General features: G+C 42.6%; 2 protein-coding genes across 7 annotated transcripts in view; one reads left to right on the forward strand and one right to left on the reverse strand.

Annotated features, from left to right (window-relative positions):
- Positions 1 to 12,071, forward strand: part of PALLD (palladin, cytoskeletal associated protein) — a 419,989-nt gene that overhangs the window by 347,734 nt on the left and 60,184 nt on the right. The gene's annotated exons all lie outside the window — the stretch shown is intronic.
- The window catches only part of CBR4 (carbonyl reductase 4), a 129,818-nt gene continuing 122,801 nt past the window's right edge, over positions 5,055 to 12,071 (reverse strand). Inside the window, exon 5 of the mRNA XM_059174913.1 lies at positions 5,055 to 5,730. Coding sequence (XP_059030896.1) covers positions 5,534 to 5,730 — 197 coding nt within the window. The 3' untranslated portion in view covers positions 5,055 to 5,533. The remainder of the gene's footprint in view (positions 5,731 to 12,071) is intronic.

Genomic DNA, 12,071 nt, shown 5'->3' on the forward strand with positions numbered 1-12,071 from the left:
TTCATTCTTAGATGTAAGTTCTAGAACAGAATCTCCACTGGAAGTGCTCTGTAGAGCCACCATATCCAGTCAAAGTGAAAGTTCAAGTTCACGTGCCATTGGTTTTCTCATGTTTACCTTTAAAACTCAGGTCACTCGAGAGCTAAATTTGTGTGTTTGATGTGTGTGATGTAGGTGGCAGCAATCACCTGGTGATTATCTTAAACTGAAGGCCTTAAATAACACATAAGGCCTCAGTGTCCTTACCAGTAACATCTGGTCAACAAAGAGTTTCCTTTGTAAGAGGGAGAAGGAGATGCAATTATTTTGTGGTTGTCTTATATTAATTTTAAGTACCAGTTCTGTGAGGGGAGTAGGTCTGGGGCAGAAGAGGTGACTCTGGGGAGCAATCTGTGTGGAATTTGCAGCTTGGTCCTTGAATTTGCCGTGTTAAAGAGACTGTAGGTCATGGTAGTCAGGTGGAACAGAAAGAAGATTTTTGTTTTAATTTTTTGTTTATTTTCTCAGCGTTCCAAGATAGAAGATTTATTGTAGTGATTGAGGTGACTGATTGTGATTCAAACCCCTGTAAATCACAGTCTACCCAGAGTAAGGTATGGTCCTCTCATTGCAAGTTTATGTCCTATAACCAAAGAGCGTTCTGAAAAGAAGTGAATCTGGAAGAGTTGTCTACACACTGATAGTATCAGCATTGCCTGAGAAACTGTTAGAAATGTGAATTCTTTGGCACCATCCCAGACCTGCTGAATTAGGAACTCAGAGGGTAGAGCCCAGTAATCTGGGATTTCAAGCTTTCTAGATAATTCTGATGCCTACCAAAGTTTGAGAACCAGTCCTATAAAGGAGTATGTTGTCCCTTAAATAAGTATGATTTGAAAGTGGTGATATATCAAATGCCAGGACATCCATTTCTTATCTACAACAGGACCTTCATTTATGGCTAGCAATATTACCAGGGGGAAAAACTGTCAGTTTGGCAACTAAGTCCAAAGCAAAACAAAGTTTTAATACTTGCTAATGAAGAAAAAGCTTGAAATTAGCGGCCTAGCTAAAAGCAGACTGGATCTCACGGCTGCACCATCACCATCTTCTATCCTGGTTTTAAAAGTTTCTTCATTGAATTGAGTTGAAAGTTCAATTGGGAAAAGACTGGAAAAGGATCACATATTCTTTCCTCCTTTTTCAGATAAAGGTATAGTCATAAGATCTTTTTACGAGCAATTTGGCTATAATCATTAAAATGTAAAATTCACATGCCCTTTGAGCTGATAATTTCTAGAAGTTTTTCCCACAGAAAACTCAAAACAAATATGCAAGTTCAAGGATCTTTATTGCTATGCTATTTGTACTAACTGAGTACTTGAGAACATGTCTGTCATTAATAAAGAATGACATATCTGTACTGCGGAGTACTGTGAGGCCATTAAAAAGCATGAAGTCAAACTGTGTGTGTGGACATGGAAGGAGATGCATGATAGGTTGTTGAAAGATAAAAGATACCTGGGGGAAAATGCATGTGTGTGATCCAATTTTTGTGAGCAAACAAACAAAAATCCGGACTATAAACATACATGTGTTAGATATGTATTTACATTTGCTTAGTAAAGGTTCTGGAAAGAGAGTTTTGTATTAACAGTGGTTTTCCCTAAGGAGTAAGATTATATGATGGGGAAGAATTTTCACTTTTATTTTATTATCTAAGTACTTTTACTTTCTTATACTTGAATTTCCCACAGTGGGGAGATAATTAGGGAGAAACGAAGTCTCCAGAATAGTTAGAGGCAGCTTATTAGCCATAGAACTAACTCTGGTACCTTGATGTCCTATTTCCCAATCAGTGTTATTTGGGATTATTTTTTTACTTCCCAATGACAGAATTGCTCAAAATGTTAGAGCAAAAATATAGCCTAATCTACTAATTTGACTAGTGAGGAAACTGAGCCCAGAGGGGCTAAGTGATGGAGAGAGGGCCCTGAGATTGTGGCTGAAGGAGAAGCAATAGAGGCCCTGGAGATGGGAAAGCAAACTGAAGTGAAATCAAGCTCCATGCTTGAAATTCATGGTCACTTTTGTGAACATAAGCCTGCCATTTTGTCTCCTCTTAGCATTGATGGGTTCCAAGACTAATAACATAAAACTAAATTTGTGTAATTTAGAGATTGAACTGTACTTACTGTCTTGGTGGACAGTGACTGGAAACCAGGGCTACTGAGCAAGAACCATTATTCACTGCCTTTCAATCCAACAAGTATGCATACAGAAGGACCGCACTTGCAACTTCTCTCTCTCTCCCTTTCCCTCTCATCTCAAAAGAAGGCTTCTTATATCACTACAGAAGATAAAATAATATGAAGAAAATGTAAGCATACTCAGTGAATGAAAGAGATGATAGATACCGAAAGCAAAAAGTCCAGGTCACATTTAGAATTATGCTCATTTGAGTTCCAAGCTCTAAGGACTGGTAGAATTCAAACCTTTAGTGTGGAATATGCTTTTACTCTATGCCTTCAGTAGTAGATAGGAGAGGTTCACAAAATGTGTTTTGCACAGAATCATCATCCTGAATCAAGTCTTTAGCAAAGTAATGAGAAGATTCAACTCCATGACTGTGTTTCATTTCTGAACTTTATCAATGACAAAGCCTCTTGGATCCAGCTCTTATTTCAGGAAAGGAATAAATAATTTCAAGATATTTGTTCTCCACACTGTTCTGTAGTGTGATTAACTTCTGGGGTCACTGCAGACACAAGTGAAGTTTCCCTTAAAATGCAACACGAGAGGGGCGCCTGGGTGGCTCAGGGGGTTAAGCCTCTGCCTTTGGCTCAGGTCCGGATCTCAGGGTCCTCGGATTGAGCCCCGCATCTGGCTCTCTGCTCAGCGGGGAGCCTGCTTCCCCCTCTCTCTCTGCTTGCCTCTCTGCCTGCTTGTGATCTCTCTGTCAAATAAATAAATAAAATCTTTTTTTAAAAAAAGTTAAAAAAAAAAAAGCAACATGAGAGTACTAATTGCTCTCAGTAGAGAGAAGATAGGTTATTTTGCAACTCTTCCTGCTGGGTGTAAGAAGCATTTTCCTTAAAGCAGAGTATCTGATTCAGTCCTCAGAGTGAGAGCCACAAATATCTGAATGTGAATTAGTCCTAGTCTATTGCAGCACTCTCTGGGCCCAGCCCCCAAGCCAGCCTAGCCCCTATTGCAATATTCCTGAACACATTCTCATTAGGACTGGGTATGGCAGTTGACTTTTGTCTTTATCTTTCCTTGGTAACTGATAGTGTCACAGAAGGAGATCAGCGGCCCCTAGAGAACTGAGCTGTAATGGGTTCCAGACCTCCACATGCCCCCTGTGCAAGCATTTCTTTTGAAGACTCAAGGTTATGTTAAGTGTTTGGGATGTGTGGTGGTTTGCTTTTCAAGCAGCCATATCAAGATTTTCTTTACTGTAGAAACTCCAGCCGGAGAACAGGTGTAGATTGTTAAGGTGATCTCTGCCACATGGGCACACGTAGCTGTGGAAGGAAAAGGAAAGAGGAAGAGACCGTGTATTTTGGCAGGTGACAGTTTCTTTAGTGACAAATTCATCGACAGACGTCCCAACAACCTGATGTCTGCTCTTAAAAGTCTGAATTAAATTCTCTACTAGATTCTGAGACCTCAGAAGGGATTTCAGTACAAACCAAACTTCATATTTATATGTTTATCAATATTGAAGGAAAGCAAAAAGAAACTAAAATTCTATGAAAGCCAGGTTCGGCATTACACTTTTACATTACTCTTTTCTTTTCTTTTCTTTCTTTCTGTATTTTTTTAGAAAGAGTGCAAACATGTGGGGAGTTTGGGAAGGTTGAAGGGAAGGGGGAGAGGGAGAGGAAGAAAAAGAATCCCAAGCAAACTCCACGCCTAGTGTGGAGCCCAATACAGAGCTCGGTCTCACAACCCCAAGATCATGACCTTCGCTGAAATCAAGAGTCAGATGCTTAAGGGGCGCCTGGGTGGCTCAGTGAGTTAAAGCCTCTGCCTTCAGCTCAGGTCATGATCTCAGGGTCCTGGGATCGAGCCCCGCATCAGGCTCTCTGCTCAGCAGGGAGCCTGCTTCCTCCTCTCTCCCTCTTTGCCTGCCTCTCTGCCTACTTGTGATCTCTCTCTCTCTCTGTCAAATAAATAAATAAAATCTTAAAAAAAAAAAAAAAAAGTCAGATGCTTAATGGACAGAGCCACCCAGGCACCCACCCCTCACTTACACTTCATAAGAAATCTCAGGAGTAAGTATTATCATCCCCATTCTTGAAAAAGGGAATACGAAGCATGGAGAGGTTAAATAACTGGCAGTAGTGAGGTTTAGAGCACATGGGGCTGACTGATCACGCTGCACATAGTAAGAAGCATGTAGTATGAACCAAGCCCCCAGTGCCCTTCCCTCTTCTCACCCCTGACCCCACCCAACTAAAAAAGAAATCCGGGGCATATTCATTCTCTTTTATTAGGTACACTTATGAATTAATTTGCTAAAATTTGGTATCATAAAATACGAGTAAACTTCTGACCAGTTGTTCAATGTATTTGTTTAATTAAAATTTTTTGGAAGATTTTATTTATTAGAGAGCGAGAGAGAGAACAAGGGCAGGGGTGGCGGGAGAGGGAGAAGCAGATTCCTGCTGAGCAGGGCGCCTGACTCAAGACTTGATCCCAGGACCCTGGATCATGACCTCAGCTGAAGGCAGATGCCTAACCGACTGAGCCACCCAGGCATCCCTATTTGCTTAATTTTTAAAAAGCAATAAACCTCCTTAGTCCTCCATCATCCTTGAAGAATACTAAGAAATGAGGATGTGATGACAAGCAGACAAAGTTATGACTGACCACAGAGCTGGGAAACAATTTGCCTAGTTCCTGACATGTAAGTGTTTTCTGGAAGCTGAGTGTAGGGTAGCTTGTGAGGCCTCCGGGCTGAGAGCCCTTCCTGCTGTCGCCTGGCTCCTGGAGGGAAGGGACCCTGTCCCTTCGCGCCCCCCACCCCACCCCGCCACCAAAAATTCAACAGAGGAAAACGTTCCCCAGATCATAAAATGGTTTATTTTTAAGGTAGTGTATTTAGGCCTACAGTATTAAACTCCTTATAAAAGTCCTCTAAATGATGACAGTTCTTCACATTCCAAAGCTATTGGAAAAGCCTAGGAAATCCAGTCCCCCACTGAGGAAAGACCATCTCTTTTGTCACTTAGGTGGCTTCTAACTGTTTAATTTCAAATTCTGTCGTTTGTAATACACTGTCCTGGCTCTAGCTCAAAAGTAGCCAGGTGTTTGTTGTACAAAATCAGCACTTGTAACTTAGCATGCCCGAGGCATGATCTCTGCCCCGGCCCCCCGGGGGCTGGCAGGACGCATGTGCTTTCTGAGGGGGCGTGGCCCGGGCCCTGAGAGGCCCGGCTGCCCGCCAGAGGCCAAGCCAGCGACGCATGCGCCACCTCCCGCTGCGTGTGGTCTCATTCCTTCCTTGTCTGTGCTGTCACACCCTCTTCCATTTCGCCCTGTGGTTTCAAGCCGGATTGCCAGTCACGCCAGCATTTCTTCTCTCCTTGGGAGACCTTTCTCCATCTCCGGAGTGTGTCTTTCCCTCATACTCCGCTAAATTAGAAGTAGTCTGCCTGTGGGGGCGCCTGGCTGGCTCTGTCCGTAGAGCAGGAGACTCTTGATCTCGGGTCCTGAGTTCAGGTCCCACGTTGGGCATGGAACCTACTGGAAACAAAAACAAAACAGAAGGAAAACAGAAGGATGTAGCAGGGTAAAACTGTTAACAGAACAATTTTGCAGTCTCGTGAATTGAATTCAAAGATCTCTGAGTTTTTCGTTTTCCTCCAGAACCCATTTCTATTGAAAGGCTTATACCTTAGCACGGCAATAAGTGCTAAGGTATGTCAAAAATCAAAAGCCATTAATGCTAGATGTTAAAAAAAAAAAAAAAAAGAAAGAAAGAAAAAGAAAGAAAAAGCCAACCATGACTCCTTTATGCCCATTGGATAAATACATAGGTGACAGTGATGGAAACCTGAATGGTAGCCTTGTCTAGCAAAATAATCAGCATTGAGCCCTTCCGCCACATTTCATAACCCCCAGAAATGTGCTCTGGTCTCCTGGAAGATGGGGGCAGCAAGTTGCTGTTCAGAACAGAGAAAGGGGGTGCAGTAAGCCAGATCTTGCAAAGCCGATAGCAGCTTTATGGCCAGAATCTAGCTCCTGCTGACATGGGAGTTGATTTGGAAATCACCTACTCCCCTGAGTTAGGTACACAAAAGCTCCCTGGCAAGGCTGGTAAGATGCAGGGGCCAAAAATGTATCACACACCCCCCCCTTCTGTCTGACTGGGATTGTCTAGGGCACTTACATCAGACAGACAGTACTGCACAAATTTAAAGCTAAATATGTTGTGTTGTGAGGAAATACACACTATGCCCAGCAATATGAGTCACACTGCTTTAATGCAGCTGACCACTGTATTAGGCCAAGCTGTGCTTGCTGGCTTCCTGCAGCTTCAGTGGAAGCGTTTTGTCCATTATTAGTTGGTCAGCACTGAGCCTAGTGCCAGCGTGAGGCAAAAGCTCTTGGGCAAGGAGGCAGAATGAAAAATTAAAGGGCCATCCCCAAAATTAATAGTAGGTATGCAGAGTTTGTAGTTGCTCTTTAAGCTTGAGGTTAGTGTTATTTCCCAGGGGCATTCAATTTTGCCTTGGTCCCCAATAATTCGATTTACTGTGTGTTGTGGACTTTTAGGTGAATTAAGTGGGCACTATTTTCTCCGAGTCCGCCTAGTCTGGATGTTCTGTATTGCATGTGGAATATGTATGTTTGATGCACTGACAGCGGTTCTCAAAGTAAGGCTTGAAATGAGTTGCCTTATCTTTTGCCTCAGTTGTTTTTGGTAATATGAACTGTTCACTCAGTGTTACACTCTGCAGAAAATCACAAGTTTACTTTTTAGGATTAATAAAATCTGTTTTCATCATTCCAGTCTTTTGAGAAAAAAAAGAAAAGACCACAGTGTTTTGTGGAGGGAGGACCGTCACAGCCAGCTAACTAATGGTAGAAAAATGAGAGCTGAGATAATGGCATCTGGGGAACGACAGAGTAGTTTTGCTTTTATGGAGAACCATTGCTAGCTTTTCCCATGTACAGATTTTTTTTTTTTTTGTAATAGAAATTTTGGCCTTAAAAGTCTATTATAGGTCATTTTACAGATGACCAGAATGAAGTCCAGAAAGGACCACACTGGGAGAAGGCCACACCAGATCCCAGGTGTTTTCTAGACCCAGCTGTCATTTCTTTCTGTTAGCATGCTGCCTCCTGGGCCTCATTTTACTGAAGCTGAGGGAGGCCCCAGGGGTCTGGGCGGATGGAACCATCACAGACTAGATCACAGACGTGCAGGGAGAAAATGTGCCCAGACCTCTGAGGGCAGGAGGCCGAAGCACTTGGTCCACTTAGGAGGCCTGAGGAAGGGGCGTTTCCCTGGGAAGTGATGTTGGAACTGATGTCTGAAGGATGAGTGGGGGACGGGATAGGCATTAAGGTGGGAGGAATGGCACCTGTTAGGGTAGGGCTGAAACTCCAAGAATGGGGGCAGTGAGAAGAGGCTAGAGCCAGGCCACCAGACCCGGTGGGTCCAGCTAGAGAATTTAGAATTCATCCCAAGAACAAATGGAGCTACTGACTGGGGGCCCAGTAAGTAAGAAAGTCATGAGACTAGATGCACAACTTGAAAAAAATCTCTGGGCTGCATGATGAGAATGCTGTGTGGGAGATGTCAGGAGAGGGAAAGGCAGGGACCTGGTGGTGGTTTAGACATGGTAGGTGAGAATCAGGTAGGGATGACTCCTGGGGTTCTGACTTGTGACACTGGCTCAGAGATGGGGCCATTCACTCAGGAGGAAGAGAAGATTATCACAACTGACAGAGCACACTCTGTGCCAAGTGCTGGTCTTATGTAATATTTATAGTAGCCTTATGACACAGGTCCTGCTATGATCCTATTACACAGATGAGAAAACTGAGGTACAGAGAGGTTGATAAAGTGGTCCCAGGTCATACATCTTTTAGGTACTGGAGAGAAAATAAATGTACATGAGAGACAGAGGAAGCATACAGATAAAGCGGACAGTGTCTGGCGTTTATTCAGTATTCACTAAGCATTAGTTACAACTGCCTCTTCCTGTTCATTGATTCATAGGTTCGTTCATGGACTGTGTGCTAGACTTTAGAAAATACACCGGGGAGTGTAATAGATGGGGATCCTGCCCTTACAGAGATTGCAGCCTAGTGGAAGAAACAGACAATAAATCAACCAACAGTTGTCTTGCTGAGACAGCCTGGTAGGGATGGTAGAATGGTCCAGGACCCATAGACTGAGAAGTTAGAATTCTAGCTCTGGCATAAATATTGGAGGGACATACAGGGGAAAAAAATACACATTGTTGACTAAGCCAAAAAAATGTTTCCCAGATGTTCTCTGAGGTTCCACAGGCAACCCCAGCGAGTTAGGTCAGAAATAGGCCTTGTGCCAATTGTATAGGTGGGGAGGCCAATGCTCCAAGAAGGGACAGCAGTGGGACAAGAGCAGAGTCTCCAGGATCCTGGGTTTCTGTGCCCCGGCTGCTCCAGATGGACTTTAGGACCAGCTGCCCTTTGGCACAAGGGGGAAGGAAATGGCCCAAGTCTGACTGCCTCTACACAGGTCAAATCACAGCTCCCCATTCTCAACTATATATAGTAAAGAACTTACATAAGAGTGCTATTAAAACAAGACGACAGAGAGGAAAAGAGAATGCCAGCTGAATTTTTTCCACTAAAGCTCATATTTAACAGATGTGCTTTCTCTGTCCCTGCGATGACAGTGGACTGGGGTTATAGCTCCCCAGGTCAGGAGGGAGGCAGGCCACTTACTTGTGGAACTGCAGTTGGGTCTGTCTGTGTACTGAGCACAGACTGGATCCATGGTGAAGATGACGACCTGGTTGTTTACCTTTTTACTTCATGTTACTCTCTTCCCCTGTTCCCAGATTCCCTGATGTCTATCGAAAAGGGGCTGTGAGGAAGAATGAACACACTGCTGAAGTGATCTAAATTCAGCTTTACAATATATTTGGAATAGGGGGCACCTGTGTGGCTCAGTCCATCGAACATCCAGCTCGTGATTTCGGCTCAGGTCATGACTGATTCCAGGGTCTTGGGATCGAGCCCTGCATCAGGCTCCACACTCAGCTGGGAGTCTGCTTGAGATTCTCTCTCTCCCTCTACCCATCTCCTTACTAGACACATTTTCTCTCTCTCTCACTCTCTACCCTCCCCCCACCCTAGCTGTGTCTCTAAAATAAATAAATCCTTGGCAGAAAAAGAGAATGCCTTAATAAAAATCACTAAATGCAATCTTTTAAAAAAAAATTTTTAAGGGTTTTTTTTTGTTTTTTTTTTTTTTAATTAGAGGGCATGGAGAGAGAAAGAAAGGGAGTCTTAAGGAGACTCTGCACTGAGCCCAGAGCCCAACATGGGGCTCAAGAAGGCCATCGGGCTTGATCTCACAACCCCTAGATCATCATGACCTGAGCCAAAACCAGGAGTCTGACACTTAACCAACTGCACCACCCAGACCCATATTAAGGCATTCTTATTCCTTCTTTGACCCATGGGGTCAAAATGAGTTCGGCTTACTCGAAAGCCTGCTTGAGAAAGATAGCACAAAAACTCTAGTACCCACTGATGCACAGATTCTTGTTAAATTTACAAATTAGTCTTTCTCTAGATTATGTGACCTTAACATGATATAACATTAGTGGGATAACTACAAGTTCCATTTCTCCCAAGACTATCAATTGACCTGTTGTCTGAAAGTCAAGGGTCCATATTAGGTTATACTGAATAGTCATTACTAAGCGTTACTGAAGGTTTGCTCATTCTTTGCTCTAAACATTTTGTGTATAATAAGTCATTTCATCTTTACAGGCTAGGCAGTTAAGTGCTCTCATAAACCCCATGGAAGGAAGAAGAAACAGGTTCAGAAAGGCTAAGTGATTAGGGACACTCAGCCACTAACTTAAATACAGGTGATATAACTCCAGAGTCTACACTCCTGAGCAGTAAGCCACTACCATTAATTCCCAAATCAGCAAGAAGTGTGTAGATAAAACACCCAGAAGATTTAGACTGGAAAGTTCTTTGAGTTCCTAAATGGAATGAGTTTTCCAGTTTGCCAGTGCTGAGAGACAAGAAGGACAATCCCCAGTCCAATATACATGTTATGGAGCACAACAGATTCAGGTGTACTTGTTTTGCTTTCCATTGAAAAAAATCAAAGAGAAAAGTCTATAATAGGGCTAGATTTAGGAGTGCACACTTGGAAGTGTTCAAACCATCCTCCCTCTGTCCCAGGCCAGCCTGCCTTCTCTCCTGCCTGCCCTCCTCCGAAAGCTAGTCCTAGCCCTTCGCATTGCCATGAATATGTGAGGAATTGGGATTCTGTTAGTGAACCAAGGTGAAAATGAAAAATTAGTGAGCAGTTTGTGATTTACGGCCTGCTGAACGGAGCACCCTGTAAAAGAAGGCTTCGGGTTCACGTTAGCATGTTACCCTCAAGATCTGTTGCATCTCTGGGTGGTTTATATACAAATTGATCATTTTATACTGTGATATTCGCTTTGTCAGCCCCATTGTACCCTTATGAACTTTAGATTTAGAACTTTTTTTTTCAACTCTCTCTTATTTCTCATAAAAATAATCCTTCACATCAAGATGGAAGAAAGGTCAACTATCAGGTAGAATCAGCAAACTGATAAGCTATCCTGTTTATATTCATGGAAAGGTAGCTGTTTAAGGAAGAGTTTGCTCTGATCAGTTTTTATTTTACGTATCTTAATCTTACCTTTCATACCAAGATGTCTAGATCCTTTGATGTGATCTTTGTTTTTGCAAACAGGTTATTATTATGTAATATTAAAATACAATTTCTTTTCCAGTTTTATTGAGATGCAATTGACATATAGCATTGTATTAATTTAAGGTAGACAGCATAGTGGTTGATATGCGTTGTACTGCAAAATGATCACTGCAATGTGTTAACATCTATCACCTCACATGGTTACATCTTCTTGTGATGAAAACTTTTAAGATCTATTCTCTTAGCAACTTTTAAATATACAATACAGTACTGTTAACCAAAGGCACCATGCTGCACATTATATCCCTAGAACTTACTCCTAACTGAAAGTTTGCTTCCCCTCGACTCAGCCCCGCCTCCTACCCTTAGCAACCACCGGTCTACTCTTTCTGTGAGTTCAGTTTTTTTAGATTCCACATGTAAATGAGATCATATAGTTTTTGTCTTTTCTGTCTGGCTCATTTTGCCTAGCATAAGGCCCTCAAGGTCCATCTGTATTGTCACAAATAACACCATTTCCCTTTTGGGGGGCTAATATTCATCGTATAGCGTCTATATACATCACCCCTTCTTTATCCATTCCTCCACTGATGGGCACTTAGGTTGTTTCCATGTCTTGGCTACTATAAGTAATGCTGCAGTGAACATGAGGGTATTTGTTTGAGATAGCAGTTTCATTTCGTATGGGGAAATATCCAGAAGTGGAATTGCTGGATCATGTGGTAGTGCTATTTTTAATATTTTGAGGAACCTCCATACTGTTTCCCATTGCACCATCGGCTGCACCAATTTACATTCCTGCCAAGAGGGCACCAGCATTCCCTTTCCTCCACATCCTGGCCAATGCTTGTCTCTTGTGGGGTTTTCCAGAATCTCAGATTTCTGACGTCTCTCTCTGTTCACCACAACATATGCATAGATCAGAAAATATATGGAAAGCAAAAATTTGAGGAACATTAAATGTGCTTTCTTAAATGCACCTTCTTCTGGGAACATTAAATATTTCTCTTTAATGCTTTCTATAATGGTGCTACTGTTTAGAGAATTAAAATACCAATGTTAAAATGAGCCTATATGTCACCCACATTTCTCCCACATATAACAGCCTTCTGATTAGAGCTGTTCTCCATCTAGAGTTGCTCATTGAGAATTA

Source organism: Mustela lutreola, chromosome 1 (assembly GCF_030435805.1).
Source record: "Mustela lutreola isolate mMusLut2 chromosome 1, mMusLut2.pri, whole genome shotgun sequence".
Classification (NCBI taxonomy): Eukaryota; Metazoa; Chordata; class Mammalia; order Carnivora; family Mustelidae; genus Mustela; species Mustela lutreola.